Raw genomic sequence first — 24,671 nt, 5'->3', positions numbered from 1 at the left:
CAAATCGGTTAGACCTTATTGTGAATGTTGTCGAGAAAATTTATATTGTAGCCGATGGGTAGAATTGTATCCGAATGGGTGCATGACGGTTGAGTCGCCCCTTCGGGAAGGTATATGTACACCGTCCAAAAATGGACTTTGGATTATAAGGAGAATGGTAATCATCATTGTAATTAGTCATATCGAATATTGTAGTATCTTTTGTATACATGCAAATAATAAAAGGAATACTGTTGTGTTACATGTTCTTGTCTATTGTTTGAATGCATTAATAGACCGTTTACTCTGTAGGGTAAACATTTGGCACCATTGCCTATAAGGACAAGGTGCTATGAAAGTCGAAGACATTGAATAAAGATAGAAATAAGAATCCAAAAGATGATGGCATAAGGGTGGCATGGGAAGTATTAAACCGCACACAACAAATTGATCCGAGGGACAGACTCTAACAACTTGCTGAATGGTACGGCAGTGGTGGCATATGAGGTTACCACGGTACCACGGGAGCACTGACGAATGGAGTGCAGTCGCCAAGTCGATCAAGGGAAAGGTTGATAGAAGAAGCCCGAGAAAGGTGAAGGGTGATCGAAGGAATAAAGGAAGAATCGGCAAACTAGTATATGCCAAGGGGGAATCCGAACGAAAGGGAAAGGACCAACGCGACTCAGAGTGTCGAAGGAACACGAGCATGGGGTCAACTCTTCGTCCCTAACACACCTGACGAGAAAATATAGTTTGGTTGAAACAACCAAGTCCTTGATGAAGCCTTCACGCCACTTGAGAACATACATGTCTGTAACGTAGGTGTTCAAAGCAGTACAAAAATATAGAACAATGCGGGTACCAATAACAGCGCACAATAGAAGAAAGAGAGGGTACCGATGGTCGGTCCAAAGGAAAAGTTACCAAAGTTTGATGGGGATGGCATGGCTGACCCAATCAGACATTGCAAAACTTGAGAGACAATTTGGACAGCAAATGGAGAAAATGACCAAGGTGAATGGGCAAGGCTCTTTCTAGCTACCTTGTGAGGTGTAGCAATCGATTGGTTTTTGGACACCGATTAGGAAAAGCTAAGCACGTGGGAAAACATAAAGAAGGAAATTATTACAGAGTTTCAACTACTACGAGACGACAATGAGATGGGAGCAGAAATATATACCACAAAACAAGGAAAAAATGAAACAGTTTGTGTATATACTAGAAAGTTAAAAGAATTAGTAAATAAAATGGAAAGTAAGCTAGCAGATGGTTGAAAAAGAGATGGTTCATAGAAGGACTACACCTAGAGTTCAAAAGGAAAATGAAGATTGCACCACCATCATCATACACTGAAGCATACAATCAAGCGATGGACTTAGAGAGTGAACAAAAAACAAAAAAAGGAGAAGAAAAGAAGATTATCCAACTCAGATGAATCCTCTTCTGAAGATAGCAGTGGTGATGAAAAGGGCAGTAAGAGGTCCGAGATCTCCAAAAGGATACAATTAGGATGATGAAAGAGTTTAAGAATATGCAGAAAGGAAATAGGCAGACTAGAGAAAATGAGTTATGGTGCATAGAATGCAAGATAGGTCACACTAAGGGATTCTGTCCGAAGAATCAGTTCTGTGATATCTGCCAAATTGCGGGACATTCCACAAATGAATGCCCATTCAATATGAAAACAAGAGGGCATCAACAAGTGCTCCTACCATAGGAAGCATCCATGTCAAGAGGGAACGAAAACAAAAACAATGATGGTGCCACTTCAGGTGGGTATAGAAACAATAGAAGGGGACAAAACAACAACACCAATAACAATAATAACAATAATAACAGGGGTCGTAGTCAAATTCAGTATGATGCGAATGGTCGACCGATGGTTGAATGTCGAGCATGCAACTTGTGGGGCCACTTTGTATGAAACTGTACAACAATGAACACACCGCAATTGTTATGCAAATAGTGTGGTCTTGGAGACCATGAAGATGCCAAGTGCTCGAAATTGAAATCCGGAGTGAATTTGATCAGTATCGAATCAGGAATGAATGAAGAGGAAGTCCTAGCAATTATGCGTAAACAGGCAAAGTTGTACCCAGACCTTGCGAAAGAAAAGAAGAGACTAGAAGAAGCACGTGTAGAAATTGAGAAAGGGATGCAGACAAAGATATCACAAACGAAAAAGGGGGACACTGCGGGTACCTCAATGAGGAACTATGCAAAATAGAACATCATAAGGCGGATATTACAAACTAAAGTGCCAGTAAAAATAAATGATTTGATCCTCACAATACCCCAATTATGAACGATACTCACAAACATGGCTCCGACTGCTAAACTACTAGAAGAACCTAGGCAGGAGAAGGAAAGTGGAACAAGTGCAGCAGACTCAATGCTACTAACCCTCATATCAGGAAGGCATTCGACATTTGCAAAAATGGGTATATTGGGAAAAATCCTCTTAGACACAATTGTGGATGGAGGTTCAGGGGTAAATGTCCTACCAGAGGTACCTAGAAGAAGTTGGGACAACCGACATTGTGGCCACCCATGTTCCAATTGCTAACTGTAGACCAACATGGCATTAAGACTCTAGGGATCCTGATGACACAACCAATAACTATTGGAACACAATCGTTCCTGCTCGACTTTGTAGTCATCCCACTAAAAAGAAGGGGATATGACGCCATTCTTGGATGAGGATGGCTTGTACAAGAAAAGGTTAAACATAACTGGAAGAAGAATACACTATCAATGGAGAGCAAAGGATGGAGATTTATTATTTATTTACATAGAGAAATGGTGGGAGAAGAAGTCGGATCGTCCAATTCAGAAGGATAGGGTGAAGGTAAGAAGCAAATGGAACTGGACAAAAAAGTGTTGAGAATAGGAGGGTTGAATGATGACGACCTAGACTCGGTGAAAGGCCTATTCCACTGGCAGATGGAGGATTACAAGCTCTTTTCGAGCTATAATATGTTAAGGGTCGACAGAGGTGAGAAAGGAAAGGAAAATGAATGTCCGAAGGAATAAAGAGAAGCAGAAGAAGGAAAGGCAGTTAGGGTGGAAGTTGAAGGGAAGAACATACCGTATGAACCCAAAAAAAAGGAAATATTCCACTATACGGTACATGGTGAATGAACCGTGTAGAAAGAAAATGTTATGCTGCACCACGGATATAGTAGAAAGGTGCTGACAGCAAGGAAAACACGTCGCATAGTCTACACAAGAAACAAAGAGGATGGGCTTAATAAAAACTTCAGTAGTACGAAGTGAAGGTTCTAAAATTAAGAATACAGTTATGGACAGCAAGGAATGGCAGTCAATGAAATTCATGGTACCAAGTTTGAGGATTGCATTTGAAAACAAGCTTGGAGATATGGAAAGTCAAAGGGAGTGATGGTATAATTGAAATAAACTTGATGAATGACGATTGCGGGCACAATGGGCCACAAAGGTTATACAAAATAGGCATAAGGCATGGCATAACAAGTGCTTGAAGTTGAACAGATTTTAGTTGGGACAATTGGTGCTTAAGTATAATGGGCGCAACAAGATTAGCCTAGGAAAAATTGAAATAAAGTGGGTCGGGCCATATAAAATCCATGAAGTGGGCGATAACAGAGCAATATAATTATGGATGCTTGATAGGAAGGAAGTAGCTGAAGCAATGAATGAGTCAAAGCTGAAAGTCTATCATGAAAGAAATAATGCACCTCTGTGGATGAACAACTAAGAGAGAAGAACAACAATAAATAATGTATTTATGTAAATTAAATAAATGTAGACAGAATATAAAATTGAAAATAATTTTTGAGTACGACCACAAAAGAAGTAATAAAGTAATAAGAGATAGAATTATTAAAATAAAGGAATATGAAAGCAAGAAAGGAAGAACAAAATTATTAATTTAAATATAGTCAATTAAGGGACCGTATGGCCAAGGAAGCGATGCACATTTAAACCATATAGCTCAGGAAAGAGGAATCAAGCATGAAGACACACTATACAACCCATATGAAATTCATAAGGAGTAAGTACAAACATGAAGGAGTATTTAAGACCGTATGACATAAAGCAGGGAAGAGTGCAAGAGAGCCATCTCATAGTACAACAAGCTGAAATAAGTTATCACCACTATATGGTGGAGGAAGAAAAGCTACCGTACAGTTGATTAGAAGAGTAAGCACCATATGGTATTGGAGAATAATGTACGGCTTGAAAGCTTCAAAAATAGAGGATATTGTATAGAGTATGGACTTCTGGAGGAGTGAAATGTACGATCTTTTGTGGGAGAGTAAAACCTAGTACATTGTACCACTCTTGAGAAACATTGTACAATCAAAGCCAGAGGTAAAGGCCGCAAGTACACACCACAACCATACAGCTAGATGTAAGGTAACGGGAGCAAGGAAGCCATATGACGTGGAAAAAGGAGAATAGGGAGCATATAACATCAGCAACTAGAGAACTCATAATAGGAAAGGAAGCCATTTCGTACACCAAAACAGGGAGCCACATCTTCAATTACCATACGACTAAGAGGATAAAAGGAGAGTACCATACAGACCTTGTGTTAGTATAGGAGAGTACCGTATGGATTACAACTTGCAAAGGAGAAAGGAAATGTGTTGAAAGAGAGCAGATGTACCAAATAACCCTCTAACACTGTACCAGAGCATTCAAGAGGAAGGAGTCGTACTCTTCAGGAAGCAGGAGCAAAAAAAAAAATGACAAGTAAAAAATGTTCATAATGAATAACATATGATGCCGAAGGGAAGGGAAAGACATAAACAAGTAGTAAAACATAAGTAGTTGGTAGAAAAAATATGGGATCAAAAGAAAATCACAAAAATGGTGTGTTCCATGGAGTTTTGTGTGGCTTTGAGAGTGCTACTCCTCGACTTGAGGGTGATGCCCCCTAGACCCTCAGTCAGTTTAGTTATCAATCATGGGAAGTGTGACCAGTTGATGAGAACTGGAGCTACTGTAAGCATGGTGTGTTTGTATGCCAGAGGTGCAGAGAGCACTAGAGCAAGTCTTTTGAGAAGGGTGCTATGCTTTGAGGCACTCAGAGTAGGTTTTGAACGTGAGGCTGTCTTGGTGGATGCATAGAGAGCTTGGGAGGAGCTAACCATCTAGTTGGAGACAATAGAGTGACACTTGGCTCAGCATACCCAGGTGTTGGAAGTAGAGAAGGTGGCACAAGTGGCTATCAAGGTCAAATTGGCTAAGGTGACAGTGTTGTGTTACTAGAGGCTACAGATGCAACATGTTTTGAAGACCAATTTTTTGCAGTCATGGGGCGAATGTGGAAGTGGTGTAATAGAAAAAAATCTATAGTTAGTCAGTTAATGTATTCCATTTTGTTAATTGTCATCTGGAGATGACTTTTCTTTTGGGGGGATGATGTTTGGAAAATCTATATTGTAGCCGATGGGTATAATTGTATCCTAACGGGCATGTGACAGTTGAGTCACCCCTTCAGGAAGGTATATGTACACCATTCGGAATGGACTTTGGATCATAAGGAGAATCGTAATCATCATTGTAATCAGTCATATCGAATATTGTAGTATCTTCTGTATACATGCGAATAATAAAAGGAATACTTTTGTGTTACATGTTCTTGTCTATTGTCTGAATGCATTAATAAACCATTTACCTTGTACATTAAATAGTGAATTCCTCAAACAATGGCACCATATCTCCAACATTTCTCAAAGATGGGCTTGGACCCTTGCTCGTCCTAGGCCTTACTCTTCGGTGTTGGATTTCTATGATCCGAGAAAGGATAGCTAGTCCTCTCGTTTGTTGTTGTTTCCCTTATTTTTCTTTCTTGTTTGTTCTTTCTCAGATGTCATTTGGCGCTCTTGTTGGGTTGCTCTTTTATGTAGTGTTGTATCTTCCAATCCCTTGGACCCTTACTGGTCTCTTGTTGGACATTAATATCATTATCTTATCTGTCTTATGTATCTTGAGAAAATTACTGGACCTTGCTCATTTTCTTCATTTTAATTATTTTAATTAATAGATAATTATGGTTTTAACATTGGAACACTTGTTTTTCCCTTTTTATAAATCTAATAGAAGAATATCCATTGTGCTACTTTGTTTGTGTATGTATTGAAAAAAAACTAGTGTTCTAAGTGTGGGTGGTATAGCAATCATTTTATTCAAATAAAACACATAACTAAACTATTTGATTTTTGATTTATTTTGCAGGGATCTCAAGCCTGATAATGTTTTATTGTTTTCCCCAATGATAGCTAAAATTTGTGACTTTAACCTTTCACGTTCTGCTAAGGAGGTAAGCCATTTCACTATGTCATGTGTTTTCTATGTATAGACTAAAGGAAAATTTGATTATCTCCTGTAAAATTATTTGCTTGATAGAAACTCATATCATTTTAATCAATGAAATGGTTTACAAAAGGCATAACTTATAACCAACCAATGAAATTCTAATAGAGATCATTTGTAGTATCGTGATTAATTTTTTGTGTATATTGATGAATTTTTGACAAAATGGCAACTGTCTAGTACAGTGATACTTTTGTCTATGTGTTTTTTTCAACATATGCTTTATAGGATTTTCAATACACGATGTAAAATCAGGATTCTCACTCAACATATCATTTTTACATGTTCATAATAATGGTTGCAAATACCTGTATGGATGGTGAATCACTATAATAGTGTTCTTTATAAAATTTTGAATAGTTATTTAATTCCTTTGTGATTTAATTCTAATCTAGCACATATGAAAAAAGATTGAGAAAAATTAAATCAACTTGTGTCAAAATCCTTATAGGGAAAACGAAGGCACCTGTTAGAAAAGTGGGACTCTTTCTTAGACACCCCCTTGGATATTATAAATCTGCATATTGATATTCATTTCTGATCAAGGCTAAGTACAAAACTCATTAATGGCTTTAACGACAACTTTCCAATACACTCTCCAAGAAAGAGGAATACACCACAAGGTTGATACCATATTGATGAAGGTCATAAGCAGTCAAGAATAGACACATTCCTAGTGGTAAGGCATTCACCCTCCCTTAGATTAATAGCTTAAATTCTGCACCCTCCCTTAGATTTTGGGCATATGACCAAGTACAAGATCATTAAGAGTCTTGTATGTGATGCCTTCATTTTGAATTAGGATTTTAATAACAAATAATGAAATATTTGATGAGTAATTAAACAATAATAAATTATAATACAATTTATTATTAAAAATTATAAATTTAATAGAATAACAAAAGAATATAAAATATTAATTAATAAAATATAGTTTAATAATTTATTAATGTAATAATATATTAACTTTGTCTAGTGGAAAATTGAAGTTTTGCACATCTATCCTCCCCTAAATATAAAATAATTTAGAATACAAGGCTATAAAAAGGGGTCATCAGGACCTAATCTCTATCTGCATGGGATAGAGGATAATGTAAGTGACTTGGAGGTTGTTCTTCCATCCATTCGGGATGGGTTCATTTAAGGATGAGAAATACTAAATGCTTTAATTAGAGACTTACACTCCATCAAAAGGGGTCATCAGGACCTAATCTCTATCTATACTGGATAGAGGATAATGTAAGTGACTTGGAGGTTTTTCTTCCATCTATTCGGGATGTGTTCATTTAAGGACGAGAAATACTAAATGCTTTGATAGAGACTTACACTCCATCTCAGTGTAGAGTACATTGCAGAATTTTCATAGTTTGATTGCGACTGTGTCAAGGTTCTCAACAAGTTTATAAACAAGATCCCTTGGTTTTCGGGCGTATAACCAAGTGTGAGACCACCAAGATTCTCTCTTAGTCCCATACCCCCTTAACTTTCAGTGCCCAACCGGGTGTAGTACATTTATGAGAATCATTCGTTTACAAAGTTTAGATATTTATAAGTTTATAATATGATGATAAATGAATAACCACATAACTATGTCCAAAGCGCCTATACACAAGGCATCTTTCACCTTCTTGGTTGTCTCATATCCATATCCATAGGATCAAGGCCCTTGAATTGCTCTCACTAACACTATGTAGTTCTGTTTTTTTCTAATTTGTTTGATGTAACAGTTGTCGAGACAACACTTTTGGGGCATTATTTGTTTACACAAATGGTTCTTTTCCATCATACACCCACTTAATCCTAAGTTACTCATGATTAATATCTGCAATTCTTAATTAAAGGTTAAAGTTTAGCCATGTGTAAGATTTTACATATGTGCATTTATCCTACTTCCTCACCTTTGATTTAAAACAACTATTTTTTCCTTAATTGTTTTAAGATTGTTGACAAATTATAGTTTTGAGTTTATTAGTTGAAAGTCATTATGCCGAGAGGCATATACAATGGGAGAAGCAAATACCAGCATGAGAATATTCCAAAGAATAATCCGTGTAAGGAATTTTTTTTTGATGAAGTTACAAAACAAATTTAATTTTAAAAATCAATTTAAAATAGTGAATTCCATTTGGCATTCACAAAACAGTTTAAAAAAAAATTAAGATGTGTAATGCCATTTGTCACTCATAATTGTTAACAAATAGAAATAGAAAAGAAATTTAATGAGTCACAAATGAAATTTGTTTTTAATAAAATGTGTAATGTCATTTGGCAATCACAATAATTAACATATAGAAAAAGAAAAGAAATTTAATGGGAGTCACAAACTAAATTCATTTTTTTAAATCAATTTCAAAAACAAAATGCCATTTGGCATTCCCAAAAACTATAAAAACTATATTTAAACAAGTCATGCCATTTGGCAATCATAACTATTAACAAACAAAACAGAAAACAGATTTGATGTGAGTTACAATATCTTTTTTTAAATCAATTTAAAATAGAAAATGTCTTTGGGCATTTAAGAAACTTCTTTTATTAAAAAAAAGATAAAATTGTCAAATAAGATTCTCAAATATAAAATAGATAAAAATCAATATTATATATGCCAAGTAGCATTTTTCTTTTTCGGATTGATTTTTCAACTTTTTTACTTGTTGATAGTTTTAATGCAGTGTTTTCCTTGAGTATGACATCTCTTCTTACTTCAACTAATCTTTGTACAAGTACATAGACTCTATACCCTTTAGAGTTTTCATTGTACCTAACAAATATCCCTTTCTATCTAGATGGTTCTAACTTAGCTTTTTTTCTTTAGGTATGTGAATATAAATAGGGAAACCAAAAATTCTAAGATGAATTAAGTCAGGTTTAGTTCCTGTAAAAACTTCTTTAGGTGGTATAATTTTTAGTATTGATTGTGGGCATCTGTTTTGAATGTATAAAGCAGTATTGGTGGCCTTTGCCCAAAATAAGAAGTGTAGGTTTTGATCATGAAGCATGGCTTTTACTACTTCAATAATGGTTATATTTTTTCTTTCTGCTACCTCTTTCTATTGAGGATTATAAGGTATTGTATACTCCCACTTAATCCCAACAAAATTACAAAAAAAATTAAAATTTTCAAAAGTATTCCCCCACTGTTTGATCTTAGGGTTTTAATTCTTTTTGATGTTTAATTTTCCACAATTTCTTTCAATTCTTTAAATTTTGATAGAACCTAATTTGATTTCTTGACATTTAGAAGATAGACCCAAGTTTTCCTAGAGAAATCATCAGTGAATATTATGTAGTAAGAGCAACCTCCTAGAGAAAGTGTTGGCATAGGTCCACATAAGTCAGAGTGAACTAGTTCCAAAATTGATTCAGACTTGTGTTCACTAGGAGGAAAGGGTCTTTTAATGTTCTTTCCTAGAGCATATCCTTTACAAGTGCCTATATGTTTTGAATTTAAGCTAGGTGTTCCAGTGGTGATCTTCTCTACATTTGGAAGTGAACTAAATCCAATATGTTTGAGTCTTCTATGCCATACATCATAAAAAATTTGTCACTTCATGGTTGAGAGCTTGCTTTTGAATGTTGCATAGTTTGTATAGGGTCCCATCTCTAGTCCCTATGGTGATAGCATTTTTAAGATTAGTGTTTTTGGGCTAGTACAAAACATTTTCTTCATTGAAGGTGACTTGAAACCCCTTCGTCAGCTAGTCTAGAAATTGATTTTAGATTTCTTTTTATGCTTGGTACCAAAAGAACATCTTTCAATTTTAGTGTGACCCTAGTCCTTAATTGTATAGAACAGTCCCAATTCCTGTAACTAGACAGGTGGAGTTGTTTCCAATGGTGACTCCTTTGTTGAGATCATTTCCAAAAGTTTCAAACTCATCTATGAATCTTTTTATATGTTGGGAAGAACCACTATCTAGTATCCACACATTTTCGTTGGATTTCATCTCACTTGATAAGGCAAGTAGAATAATACATTTCATCATTCTTTGTTTCGGCTAAAGAGGCTAAGATTTTCTCCCTTCTGAATGTGTGTCTAAATTTCTCACACTTATAACATTTAACATTGGAGAAGTCATTTCTTTAGTAATTATGATTCCCTTTCTTTTTGTCATATTTCTTTCCTTTGAATTTCCTCTTTTTTCCTTTGTTGTAAGAGACTCAGAAGAGAGCTTGATTATTTCCCTCTTGATTTTAGATGATCCCTCTAGAAATTAGTCTTGATTCTTCTGATGTGCAATCATTTTTTAATTGATCAAAAACTGGTATTGAAGGTTTGTTGACAACTTGGATGAATGCTTCCAAGATATGGGTAATCCTCTAAGTGCTATTATTGATAGTTCTTGGTCTTCTACTTTGCTTCCAATAGAAGATAGATGATTTTTAATTTTGGAAATCTTTCCAAAGTAAGATGAAATTGTTTCTTCTTTACTCATTTTTGTATTCATCAGTTGATTTTCTAATGTAATCAATCTACTTGAGTTGTTGATTTCAAATGTATCCTTAATTGTCTTGAATACTTCAAATGCCTTTTTGAGATTTGAGATGGATGGAAGAATATGATCTTTTACTAAATCCACAGTAATTTTCTTGGCTTTATTATTTCGCCTTTTTGAAGTGGCTTTTTTTGCCTCATCTTCAAGTGTCAAAATGTCTAATTCAATAAAAGATTGTTCTAATTCTTCAAGAATTGTAATAATTCAAATTTTCGGAGAGAAGAAATTCACTGCTCCTTCAAGTTTGTCCTCTACTCTGACTTTTTGATTCAAAATTAAATTTGAAAGTTTCTCTACCAATTTGGCTCTGATACCATGTAAAGTTTAATAGATCTTTATTGGTGGAGACTAACCAAATGTATTTTTAGTCTTGAGATTGTTTAATTCTGGAGATCTTTGAGTTTCTTATTTGAATGCTTGAGTTCTTCTTCTTATGCGTTCTTAATAATAATGATTTATGTAAATACAATATATATTCAATATATATGAGAAGTAAATTCTGATATAACCTGAGATCGATATGCCAATGTGATTGATATGATCTGCAGATAGAAATAGAACACGTATATATATGTTGAAACATAACCATGTAGGGGCATGACCCTATGTGGTCATGGCTCAACATATATATAATTACACCTTTTTAGAACTAATCACAACACACCTGAAACTAATCGGTGGTGTAAAACAAGACAGATAAACTGATTACCAATCGGTGTGTAACAAGATAATAACATCCAATACTCAATTGGTGATAGAACAAATGGCTCAGACGTAAATTTATATAGCCAATATAGAAGATCGAATACCTTGTATCATATGTAAGAATGACAAATCATAGATTCTCACATAATCGGTAATATGCAATGTAAGCATGTGACAGATTTATAGACACAGACATACACATTTGACAATGACTAAGATTAATCAATATATCATAATAGATGTTTTATTACACTAAGAGGTAACATTATTAACAACGTTGACTAACAATAAGAATTAATGATGAGTTACTTAAAGGGTGTGATCTCTTATGAGAAAGGATATGTCATTTAAAGATGCAACCATTCAATTAGAGAGATATATAAGTCGGCTGAGGATGATCAAGTCAAGGGAAGGGAAAAGAAGGTCAATACTCAGAGAGAATCTATTCAACGCCCCATATAAACTCAGTCAGCACCAAATACAATCAGCATTGACATACAGACCAAGATGATCGCTCAGTCACAGTGAACTAATTAGCACAGCAATAGTCAAGGAAGGTATATATTCAATAGTCAATTAATGTATACAGGAGATACTAAGGGAGGCAATGAATTTCAATAAGAGGAAAATCAAGGAGTTGCAACCATATGAATTCATATCAGATCATTACTAGATGTTCTCTCTCTACCATTTCACTAACAAATGGGAATTCTGATCAGACCACACCTTCAGCATCATTGTACACCTCTAAAGTACTATTGGGAACTGTAACTAATATTTCTTTTTTATAAGAAATATCCAAACAACAGGACTATGAAGACAATAAGATTCACATATTGCAGATCAGGTATTCATTACTCCATTGCATCAATATCATCATAAAGAGTACATAGAGTGATAGGACTAATGCAGTTCAAAATTTCAAATAGTGCAATTATATACACCAGTTTAAAGTTAAGACTATTGATTTGGTGAAATATCATCACTTTTTACCCAAGGATTTGAGTGTTAATATTTTGTATGATAAACTAGAAATATTCTCTTACAATTGGAAATTACCTATAAAGTCACATAAGATGGTATTGGGTTGAGGTTGTTACTCATATTTGTGACTTGAGGTTCGTCCAGAGAGCTTTGGAGGCACTTAAGTCAGAATATCTCTACTTCTTTCATGATAGATGTTGGTGTTTTAAAATGAACTAAAACTACTAAGCAACAAGATGCTTAATACCAAGATGATAATACTCATACAATCTAAAGACTAGCCAATTTTGTTAACAATTGCATGTGTAAAACATTTGGATCCAACTTCTACAAAACTGAAGATGGTTTTCTACTCTTTTGGCTCTGCAAAACCAGGGTGGGTATACCCAGGGATGATTCAAAACTGGAACAACTATATGAGGATTATTCTTAGTTTCATTCTGATTCTCATTTCAAAATCCTCAAACATATACATAATTCTTACTAACTTGATAAACACATCCCATAAAACAGATATGGCCAAGAATTCTTCTATAGATCTGCAGATGTTCTTAACAATAGTGGCTAACTGAAGCTAAAATATTCCATGTAGACAAGTGCTAGCCAGCTTTGAAGATCTACAGGAAATAAAAGTAAAATTTGATTTGATGCTGCATTTTGATAATCATTTATGATAAATTTCTCCTTCAACTGAATCAATTTGATCAGTGCCTAATCCATTGGGGTTCAGAGTCTATAGCAAATTCTTAGATCTAGTTTGTTTCCTTACAACAAATTCTATTAGCAATTCTTATCAAAATCCATCATTCAAAATCCTTTCCACTACTAAAGAAACCTTATCACATTCATCAAAGCTTTTATTTAATCTATTGAATTAACAGCAGTGATAAATAGATATACAACCTAACTAGATTGCATTCAATTGCACAAGCCTTTACTTATACAATATCAAGACAACCAAGTAATTGGAAGGAGACAAGATTAAGAAAGAACTGATATAGGGACAGTTCACAATTTGTATTCATTTTCTTTGAAAATGGTATATCCTTTACAATAGACTCAAAATGACCTTCAGAAAGAAACACAACTCATTCTATATTCATGTATTCGCAGAGAATTGACAGAGAAAATACATCATAAACTTGCTTTCAAAATTTGGACCAAAAATAGACTAAGCATATTACTTAGAAAAATAGAATTCGAACCATTCTTTAGCCTTGGAATCTCACTTAAATAGTGTGAGATGCAACAAGCTTCAGGCTAAAAGAAAGTGACAGGTGTCTTCTAAAAGATACTGACATACATCTGTCATAAAAGACAAAAGCAAATAACAGAAAGGTTATTACATAGAACATTCTTTGGTGGGTCCCTTTCTGTTATGCTTCTCAATTGTTGAGACAAGAAAATATGATCTGATTCTTCATTTATTCTTCATCCTCAGAGTAAGTGGCCATAAGGTTAAAAAGTGATGTATCATCTTCAACTACCTGCAAACTTACTTTGATCTGGGGATTTTCCATATCTTCATTACTAACTATGAGGGTAACTTTTACCTTTGCATCTTCCTCCTCATCATCTTCTGACATTTGTACTAAGAACTGATTTTTCCATTCATTATAAGCAGCATCATCTGGCCAATCAAAATTTAGAGCCTCTTTGTATAATCACTAAAGAATTTGCCAATTCCTCTAAATCATCAAGCTCTTTTCTGATGGCACCATAAAATAATTGTATCTTTACCAACTCTTCGTTTGTCCTTGCCCAAAATCAGTAACTAGTTTCACTCATAATGTTTTTGATCCTTTCATAAAATATTTCATCTAACTCCTTTTTCCACTTTTCTTTTTCCTTTATTGTGTCAACAGATTCTAAAGCACAAGGAAATAAAATGAAATTTTTAGCAATATACTTGGAAAAATAAAATGCTAATCTTTTTCGCAAATAATCCTTTTATCATCAAAATCTACTAGCTTATTTAATAAATCAAAAATTTTCTCTACTTGATGATAGGGCATTTGAATGGCAGATATGCACATGAATGTGATATCATTATTTCTCTCCCTCCATTTCTATGCCACAGGAGTTAATTTAACCTCATCTCTGTTCAACTCATCCATGAGAGTTGTAATTCTTGTCAACTGATCAAATAAGGTTGACCATTGTATTTTATCCCTTAAATACATCACACCTTGCTTCAATTTTCCTTCATATTGATTCTTTAATTCTGCCTGTAGCTCATGTAATTTGGTTTCTTCTTCTTCAAAGTCCTCTGCAGTATAGAATTGGGGCCTTTCAGGGGTGTCTGGTATTTCAACAATAGGGGTTGCTCCAACAAATGACTGTGAAGGGTAGGCAATTCTAGGTGCACTAGATTCTTCCACTTTTCTCTTCCCATTTATCTTCTCTATTTGAGACACTTTGTTTTTCAATGACTGTATCTGTATACCCCTTTCCTCATATGCTTTTAAAACTTCTTCAAATCTAGCATTGAGTTGGGTAAATCTATCTTCTTCCTTGCCAGATACAATACCACCAAATTTCAGCACTTCTGAGGCCATTCCCATTATTTGCTTGCTACTTACTTCACTAGCCCTGTATATTGTCAATGTACCAGTATGTTCTACAATAGAGATTTCCTCCATCCTAGTTTTATCCCTTTTTTCAATTGACGAAATTACAAGGGCTTGATGATCATCACTAAATTTAACTCGTCTATGAGCCTATAATATCTCTTCTTCAGTTTGTAACTGAACATCCTTTTGTTTTCTTACTGAATCAAAAACCATAGCATTCACTATGTCCCATTCAGGTAAGATAAGTACTCCTGATTGTTTAACTAATTGTCTCCCGACCTCAGGTGTAAACTAGGTAAAATCATTCAAAAATTTAGATTTTACCTCTTCATTAATAACTGAGTCTAGTTTATCTAGTTGCTCTGCTTTTATTTTTTTACAAGTATTTTCAAAATTGCCTATATTCAGCCTCCACAAAAATTGTGCAAATGCTCTAGATTTCACAAAATTTTCATCATTTACAAACCTCTTAGAGGCTTGGGCAACTATAGGATCAATTTCCTTACCTTTGTAGTCAACAACAGTAAGCTCCAAGGAAGGTGCAAGGGGTTCTTGTGGTTCCCCAATCTCCAGATCTATGGAAGTAATAATTATATCCTCTTCTCCTCCAATTTGTCTTAATTGTTCCCCTAAAGATGCTTCATCATCTATCCTAATTGGGGTTGGCTTCTAGCAGAGAAGAAGAAGATCCCTTTTCTAACTTCTACCTTTTTGGAGCACTGGTTGTAGATGGACTTCCTGGTCTTTTTCCTTGATGAAGAGGTCCCTGTTGCACACTTTGAATCATTACATAACCTAGCCTTTTCTACAAGGTATATTGGCCAGAAGCTACTATATTTTTACTATTAATTCTTTTCTGCACTTCTGCAGCCTTGTTTGGGTATGCCTTAACATAGGTAGCCCTTTTTTCATTCATAGCCTGCGTTATCTCAACAAAATTATTCATCAAGGCCTGCATCTTGGCTCCCTAGTATTTCTTTTCTTTCAATGGGTCATAGTGGGGATCAAAAGCATTAATGAATTCAAGAGTTTTGCTAAACACCATCCACTTTTCTTTTCTCAATTCTTGTTCTTGTAAGGTGAAAATGTTTCTAATCACATCTTCAGGATAATAGACTTGTTGGATCATGCGAGAAGCTTTTATTCTCTCCCTGAAGATATCATAGAAACCTTTAGGATTAATAAATCTGGCATGAGATTCTGCCATGTTGTATTTGTCTAAAAACAAGTTCAGATGTTTCCAACCTTTCCTTACAAAAACAAAATCATGGGCCATAGTGACTATTGGAAAAAATGTGCCCTTCCTAGCCAACTCCCTCTCATCTATGGTACCTATCTGCCATAACAGCTCAGCAACTCCTATCTTCAAAGGCACATGAAACGGTAGCACATGAGGTTTTCCCAAAAAACTATACACTCTTATTACTGTGGAAACATTGTAGGGAATTATATCCCCCCAGTTATGACTGACAAGTAGCCCTTTAGCATGATCCTTGGGTCTGACCAATTCTAACAACGCTTGTGGGATTCTAGGGCTATCTCCTCTTAAAAGTAGTCTAAGCTTTGATGCAAAATCCCTGTCAAATCTTACATAACTAACATTTGTGGCTTTTGAAGTCATATCCACACTCCACAACTGCACTGGATTCCTCTCTCCATCCTTGGTTGTTTCCAACTCCATACCCTTGGAGAAGAAAGTATATCCTTTGTATAAGCATACATGCATCATCAATGAATACCAGCAGAATGGTTTGTTTACTTTTCCCCTTGCTATTCCAACCAAACCATTGTGAATCTCTTTTGCTAGAAATGTTGCAAAATCCAGGATAGAGCTCATTCCAAATTGAAGGGTTTGTGCCATGATGAGGACAATTGAGCCTGGAATTTTTTCTACCTCATCTATTCCAAAAATCTTACAAAGGGAAACATATAATGCATTAGCCCTAATGTTAAAATGTCTTTTTAATAATGGCTCTGGGGTGCTAATAGTAATTATAGACAAATTACCAACCTTGGTAGCATGCTCCTGTAGTGGCCCTCTTTTCAAGTAGGTTTGTTGTGCATCATATCTGGCTTGCAAATCATCCATATCAATGATTTCATGCACAGCGTGGTTAGGGTTAAGGTTGAAAACCTCACTAAACAGCTAAGGAAAAACCCTAAAAAGATTGACTCCAGAATGATTTTTTACCCATCCCGTGATAGGATCATACTTCTTTGCTAGGTCCATCAATAAATCATTATCAAAGAAAACAGTGGGGACTATCAATTTTCCAATATCAAATTCCCAAACATTGCTCATAGGAGTATCCAATTTTCACTCTGAAAACCATTTTTTGAATAATTTGAAACCTCCCATGGATACCTGAGCATCTCTTATCCAATTGGCCTTGTCATAAAAACCCTCTACTACAGCTACTCTAGGGTTTTTAGGAATTAACTCCCTCCCCTTAGTTATCTCATGTACTAACAAAGGGAATTGTTCCAGAAAATCATCATGCACACCCCTTTTTGAATATTCAGTTTGCCCGGAGAAATCTTTTCGTGGAGGCATCTTTAAGAGTTTAGAAACTTTATAACAGAAAATTTTTATTCTACTGGTTACAGATCACTTACCTGCCAGATTTTCCCTCCTTTCTCTGTAGTTTCTTCTGCGAATTATGTTGAAAACCTTGAAAAGTTCTGTGCCCTAGCTCTGGAAATCCTCTCGTACTGCAAAAATCTATAACTATGCTTTAACAATGGCAAATTCGCATGCTATATCAAAGTATTTAGGTCGCACGAAGGAAACTCTTTATCATATTTATTTCTGCAACTGCTATTTTCATGTTGTATCCTAAATTTGAATTCTACCCGTTGATCTCCCATGCATCGGATGGCTTTATTTTAAAAGCAAAAAGCCTTTTAAAACTTTAGGATCCCTGGACACGCGTTGGAAGCCCGCTTGCCCACATTATTTAAAACCCTCACATCTTGATATGCAGGAATGCGGGCACCATCGATTTTACCCTGATCAATGGCGAACCAAGATTTCTTTATTTAGCGGCCCACTAGATCAACTTGACCAATGAAAACTTACCCTTTTGTCCATGTGCTTTTGACAGCAATTAAAGTTTCCGTGCCCATGATATTGCTACTTCCAACCTGGCATACCTGTCACCCACCACCAATGAGCGTGTTCCATTTCGTTTAGTCCTTTTCCAGCGTGGCATGATTCGGCGTATTTCTTAAAGCTTGGTCCAGGTCCCACCATGCCCGCTTGCCCGCATTATTTAAATACTGCACACTTTGATAATGTGAGAATGCGAAATTCGTTGATCTTGCTTCAATCAACGGTGATCAGAAACTTGTGATGACTGTGCACTCATTCAATCTAAACGGACCAATGAAATGCTTTCTCTTCGTTCCATGTCATCTGACAACTGCCACGGAGGACATAACGTAATTACCTTTCTGCAAAAGGCGGGCCCATGATGTCACCATTGCCACGTGTCATGAGCTCGCTTCCTTGCATTATTTAAAGACCGTGCACTTTGAAAATGCGGGAATGCAGGAACCATAGATCTAAACAAGATCCACGGTTGATGAATATTGCTCGTAAGGTGAAGTTTCATTGATTTAGACAACCAATGGCAGTGGAGGAAAATAAAACGTGTCTTGACAGATCTGAAAAATCTGCAAAAGTGTCCTGACAAATGCTGACACACCAGACCTTTTGTGGCGCACTGAATCTCGAAAACCATCAGGGGCTACGTGTCACAAATCCGTTTTCCCGCATTATTTAAAAACTGCGCAGTTTGAAAATGCGGGAAAGCGGGAATCCGTTGATCTTGAGAAAATCAATGGTGTTGAAAAACATTTCAGTTTGGCATCCTTTTTGAAATAAAATATCTAATTAGAGCGCAAAAAAGGTTTATTAATAAGGATAAAAGTTATTCTGATACAAACAAATCTTTGAGATAAAATGCCGTGCCAAAATATTTTGAAACAATACCCTTTGAAAATTTTGAAAACTAGGGCAACACAAAACAAAGGTATAAGGGTTTTTTTTTTACGCACTTAGGACCCTTTTATGGATAATTTTAGGGCCAAACCCTAAGAAATTAAAAGGAAGACACAACCTACAGAACATGGCACATTTAGGATAATCTAACAATTTTCAGGATTTCACAAAATGAAACCCTAGTCTGCAAGAAACAAAGACTTAACTGATTTTTCATCCAAATATGAGGATTTTTCTATACTGTGAAAAATCACACCAACAATACAGAGTTATGTTATTGGGTATGTAGAGAGGCTTGGCATGGCATCTATTCAATTAGAGGAATTGTTGATTTGTTGGTGTAGATCGGCTCCAAGTTTATATAATCCGCTATGGGATGGGTTAGCACCATTTTTCGCAAATGGGGACAGCAACTACAACTTAGATTACTTGCAGTGTTGGCACATCCAGGACAGTTTGGCAGAGGTTGGAGATAGTGGTTGGGCTACAGACAATTACATGGTTATTACCATCTCCGTAGTGCAGTTGGATGTGATTATTGGTTAGATTGGGACCCAGGTGTTGACAGAGTTGATAATACAGTTTGGTTGAAATCCGATAAGTTAGTCCTTTCTTAAGTATCTACAGTTAGTGTTGAGATGATATAGTTACTTATGCCATTTTCTGTTGTCGAGCATTACTGAATTTGATGAATCGATCCATATTGGAAGAATAGTGAATCCTGGCTTTAGGGTCTGAGATTGGGTTTTTCTGCTGTATGATCGATTGTATTGACTGAAGGTTATTTGTTTACTGATAATAGTAAGTGAAGGAATGCTTAATTGTTAATGGCAACGAATTATGGAAGCTTCTTTGCATATACAACTCACGTGGAAGTCTGAGTAAGGGCTGTGTTCAGCTACATAGGAGCTGCGTTTGTCATTTCAGGCTGTGTTTACTTTCTTGGATATGTTTTTACTGATGGAGAGCCAACATTATTGATCATGGTTGCTGCAAATCGTTAGGTTTTTCAAATGCGAAGATTAGGGTATTGTTAGGTTCCATTATTAATCTAAAAATTAAGTGCTGGCATCATTGTTATTTTGGCATAGTAGATTTTGTAAACTCTCTTTTAGTTAATAAAGTTGGCATGCTAATGTAATGTCATAAGTGAACTGCTCTTATCAATTGATTCGATTGCATGCAAGTGTTTTTTGAAAATGACAGTTGGCTATAGGTGCACATTTTACATGTAGTGAACCAAAGAAGTTGCATTTGCATCTAGTTTCTCACTAAGTCAATTGTAGTGTTAACTTGCAGGAATTTGAACATCACTTAAAAGCATTTGAAGCAAGCAAATACAATCTGAGATAAAGGAAAACGAGGTAGAGGTTTCATGCAAAGTGTTTGAAAAAATGTCAAACATGTAGAATTGAAGTTGTACTTGTAACACATTGGGGTTATTACAACGTAAGAAACAAATAATATTACTCAGCAACTACATATCAGTATACGAAAGCCATGGCAAATACAAATACATAGTGATTACTAAAGAAGCCAATAGTGATAAAAAGAAGCAATATATTAAAAAAAAAAACACAATTAATGGGATTATATAAGTGGCATATATCAAAAGGCATTTCCATTATTTGTTAATGGGAGATGTTGTCTCATAAGTTGAATATTTGTGGACCTGCAGATATTGACTTTAAAATAAGAAACTTAAACAATTGTGACCTTATAATAAAACAAAGTCATTAACTTAAATCAAATTTGTTTGTAAAACAAAATGATGCATTCTGTCATTCATATGTGACTTGGGATACATAAGCAGGAAGACATTTAAAGAAAGAATGATAGTGGACAAGGAAGAGCATTGCGCTTTAGGTGAATAAAAGGACGTATATAATTAGATATATTAATCGCATGAAAGAACAAGTCATTATGCTTACAAGGAAAATGAAAAATTAAGAAAAAGATTGCAAAGCAAGAGGCACTAATTCAAAAATTTTGTCAAGCTCAAAAAGAATTAAATGAAGTATTGCTAGAAGAAGCAAAAGAACTTAACAAGTTCAAAATGAGATGAAGAGACACTTAAATGCTAAAGAAGTGACTTATGCCAAATTAGAGCAACAAATTGTTATAGTGAAAAAGGATTTAGAGAAAACTACTGTCAAATTGAATACTAGTTTCAAGTTTGAAAAGAGCATCTTCTAGCAAGATAGTGGGGGCAATGAAGATAATTCAGAGAATCATGTTAATCCATTCGAAGGCATTCTCAAAGAAGGAAATAACATGGTAGAGAAGGTAGAGAAAGAGTCACCTAAGAAATTAAAAATGGAGGACCTTGAAAGATATGTTGAATTTTTGATAAACCCTATAAAAAATGAAGATAACACAGAAAATTTCAAAAAAATTTCCCTTTGAGGCAAGTATATACATCTAAGCTCCAACATATTGATACACATGCAATTCTTTGGTCACAAGGCAAGAAAATGCAGAACACAGAATGGAAACCTTCATGGATGGAGAAGCAGAAATTATAATTCATATCTTTCACAATTGAATTATAACCTTGTATTCTATAACTGTAATAACTATGGGAAGAAAACACAGTGTTGCAGATACGATCTTATGAAATCATGTGAAAAATACAAGAGAAAGGATAGGAAGAGCAAACAAGGAAGGCCTACCTTCGTATGGAGAAAGAAACACGACAAGGATGACAAAAAGAATAAGAATGATAAACACTATGCTTTCTATGAGAAAGTAGTGACCCCTAGTATGTAAAGAGAATCATAAGTTCACAGGGGGAGATAAGTATGAGATTATCCTCTAGTCAGGTGGAGAAAAGAGTGAGATGATCAAGACAATTTGATGTCTTATGCATAAAAAAAAGAAATATTGAAGAAGGAAACTACTAGTTAGTATCAAGGAAGGCAAAATATTGGCATCTACATTGGCCTAAAGAACACACTATGGATGACTTAACTAAAGATAGAAAATATTTGAAACTAGAAGAAATGTGGCTTCTATGGAAAGGAAAAGTAAGAAGACTCAAAAGATGTAACAAAATATTGATGTTCAAGGATCCAAGATGAAAAGTACATGAAGCTAGCCCTTACAGGTTTCTACATGAAGTCAGTTAGTTGAGAAGGTAGGATCACAAAGCTTTAACCATTTATCATAGAATACAAAGATAAGGCAAAAGGAAAAGAAAGTGATAATGGAAAGTTGGATAATTGTGTTTATTTTTCAGTTTCACATTACAAATTACAATACATGGATATGTGATATGAATTTCTTGATCAAAAATATCAAGGAAAAGGAATTAAAACAAAGGTGGAATGATGAGATAAGGAAGTTGTAGTAAAAAAGAAATTGCATGTCAAGAACCATGGAGGATCCTTCAAATAAAACCTCTACATGTGCATTGCTTTCACAACAAGGAAAATAATTAAGTAATGTTGATTTTATGGTAGTGCTCATTAACCATAGGCAAACCATAAGATTTGTTTCTTTCCCAACCATAGATGATAAAATCTTAACATCACCTCTCAGTGCAACATCTGCTCAAAAAACCAGATTTTAGATTCTTTTCCTACATCTAAAAGATTTATACCAAAAAAAGGGATTCACAAAGTGACGCTTATCTTCTAGAGTTTAGGCCCTCATTAATTAAATATTAATATAATAGTGTTGGGCCCCTTAATTTATTACAATAATTTGTATGTTAGTATATGATAATGATATCATATAATTATTATAATCATCATGGGTATGTGCAGGATCATGATGTGCCAAAAAGTGGTGATCTGAAAAATATGTAATTCTGAAATGCCTCAAAGAATTTCAAAATCTATTCCCACTTTTTTCCCACCCATCCTGATACTAAATGAAAACAATTAATACCTTTATAATTCCTACTATATCTTTCAATACCAACCTTATATGGTCATCTTTAAAACATCCCAAAAATGTGTTTTTGGCATGTTCTTATGTGTTTTTTACTTCAAGCATGTAGCTGACGACTTTTTTTTAACCAAAATTTGATGTAATGAAAAGGGTTTCTTAAGAATGTTCTTAGCTTTTCATAAATGTAAGTTTTGTCAAATTACGAGTTCAGTAAGTAATTATTACTTATTTTCTAATGGAGTTAGCTACAAAGTGTTGATTGACATACTGGTTGAAAAATAGCTATAACTTTCAAATGGTATAAGATTTGTGAAATCCAAAAGATGTGTCACATTCTATGCTTTGACTACTATAAGAAAAAAAAAAAGAAAAACTTAATTTTGATTTTTTTTGAACTAGTTAAGGTGGTCAGACACAGGAGTTTTTTAATTCTGAAAATAGTATAGTAGAAAATTCATAATTAATTATTTATTTGGAATAAAAATTGCCAAAAATATGCGTCACATCCAAGCATGAGTCTACTTTTTATATCTAAAATTATATTTAAAAATATTATCATTTGATTATGATTAAGGTGGTCAGACATACACTTACTTTTTATTTTTGTAGTAGTGCATTAAAATCCAAACTTTTGACCAATCAAATAATGTTTTCTCCAGATAAAGCCTTGTAGTTTAGAAACTAGATTCAATTTCCTACAGATTATTTTCTTACAACTTTTTGATATAAATTCCAAAACCACTTTAAAATTATGTGTCAAGTTGACATAACTTTGATTTGCTGATTTTTCACTGCCACTTAAGGTCATAGTTTGGTACACCATGATCCTGCACATACCCTCATATAGTTATATTATCACAAAATAATATAACTATGATATAGTATTATCTCAATCTCACAATAATATAATAATTATATTTTCAATATAATTGTATTATTATTATTAATCGACAATATTTTTTGCTAAGGTTGAAGGCCAATCAACATATTGTAGCTCTAGGTCAGCCCAAGAAGGGATCTGATCCAGCTGCAAAAAATTAACACTTCCTAAGCTACAGAGGATTCCTTCTGAGGAACTATACATGGTGATAACCATCATGGATTCTTCTAGAGGATGTGATATCATGGCTACTACCATAGGGTTGAGTGAGGGCTAATACCTCAAACTTCTCTCACCGAGAAGACTGCTACAAGGGTCAATACTGTAATCACCTAAAAATGGTCATCTAGACTATTAGCCCCCTTTTCAACATTTTGGCTAAATTAATTTAATCATTTACCTAGACCAAATTGCTAATAATCAATTTATTTGATTATAACCTATAGTTTGACTATGCTATCCTAAGTTCATTATTTGATTAAAAGAACATGTCCCTTTTTAATTAAATAAAATACCCCATTCTTCTAACCCACTTAAAGTGCACACATAAAGTCCTTTTTCTATTTTGCAATTAAAAGAAAAGGCTTTGTGACTTTTGTCTTATATGACAAGTCAACTTATATTCTATTGGTTGATTTGTGTGTGCACATGGATCACTCCTGTTTTCAAATTCCACCGTTGATCATCCACCATCTTTGTCTTGATCTCTACCATCCATACATCTTTAAAAGGGAGAGAGCTTTCCCCCTCGATCCATCTTTTGAACATTGTTATGCTGCAGGTTTTCTAAT

General features: G+C 34.7%; 1 protein-coding gene across 1 annotated transcript in view; it reads left to right on the top strand.

Annotated features, from left to right (window-relative positions):
- The first annotated feature begins 2,302 nt into the window (after positions 1 to 2,302).
- LOC149548350 (uncharacterized) overlaps positions 2,303 to 24,671 on the top strand; it is a 72,384-nt gene continuing 50,015 nt past the window's right edge. The window contains exons 1-3 of the mRNA XM_089794251.1: positions 2,303 to 2,491; positions 5,840 to 5,919; positions 6,208 to 6,292. Of these exons, the coding sequence (XP_089650377.1) occupies positions 2,303 to 2,491; positions 5,840 to 5,919; positions 6,208 to 6,292 (354 nt within the window). The remainder of the gene's footprint in view (positions 2,492 to 5,839; positions 5,920 to 6,207; positions 6,293 to 24,671) is intronic.

The sequence above is a fragment of the Cupressus sempervirens genome, chromosome 7 (assembly GCF_028749045.1).
Source record: "Cupressus sempervirens isolate cs-2001-9-10 chromosome 7, ASM2874904v1, whole genome shotgun sequence".
NCBI lineage: Eukaryota > Viridiplantae > Streptophyta > Pinopsida > Cupressales > Cupressaceae > Cupressus > Cupressus sempervirens.
This window is presented reverse-complemented; position numbering and strand designations above follow the sequence as displayed.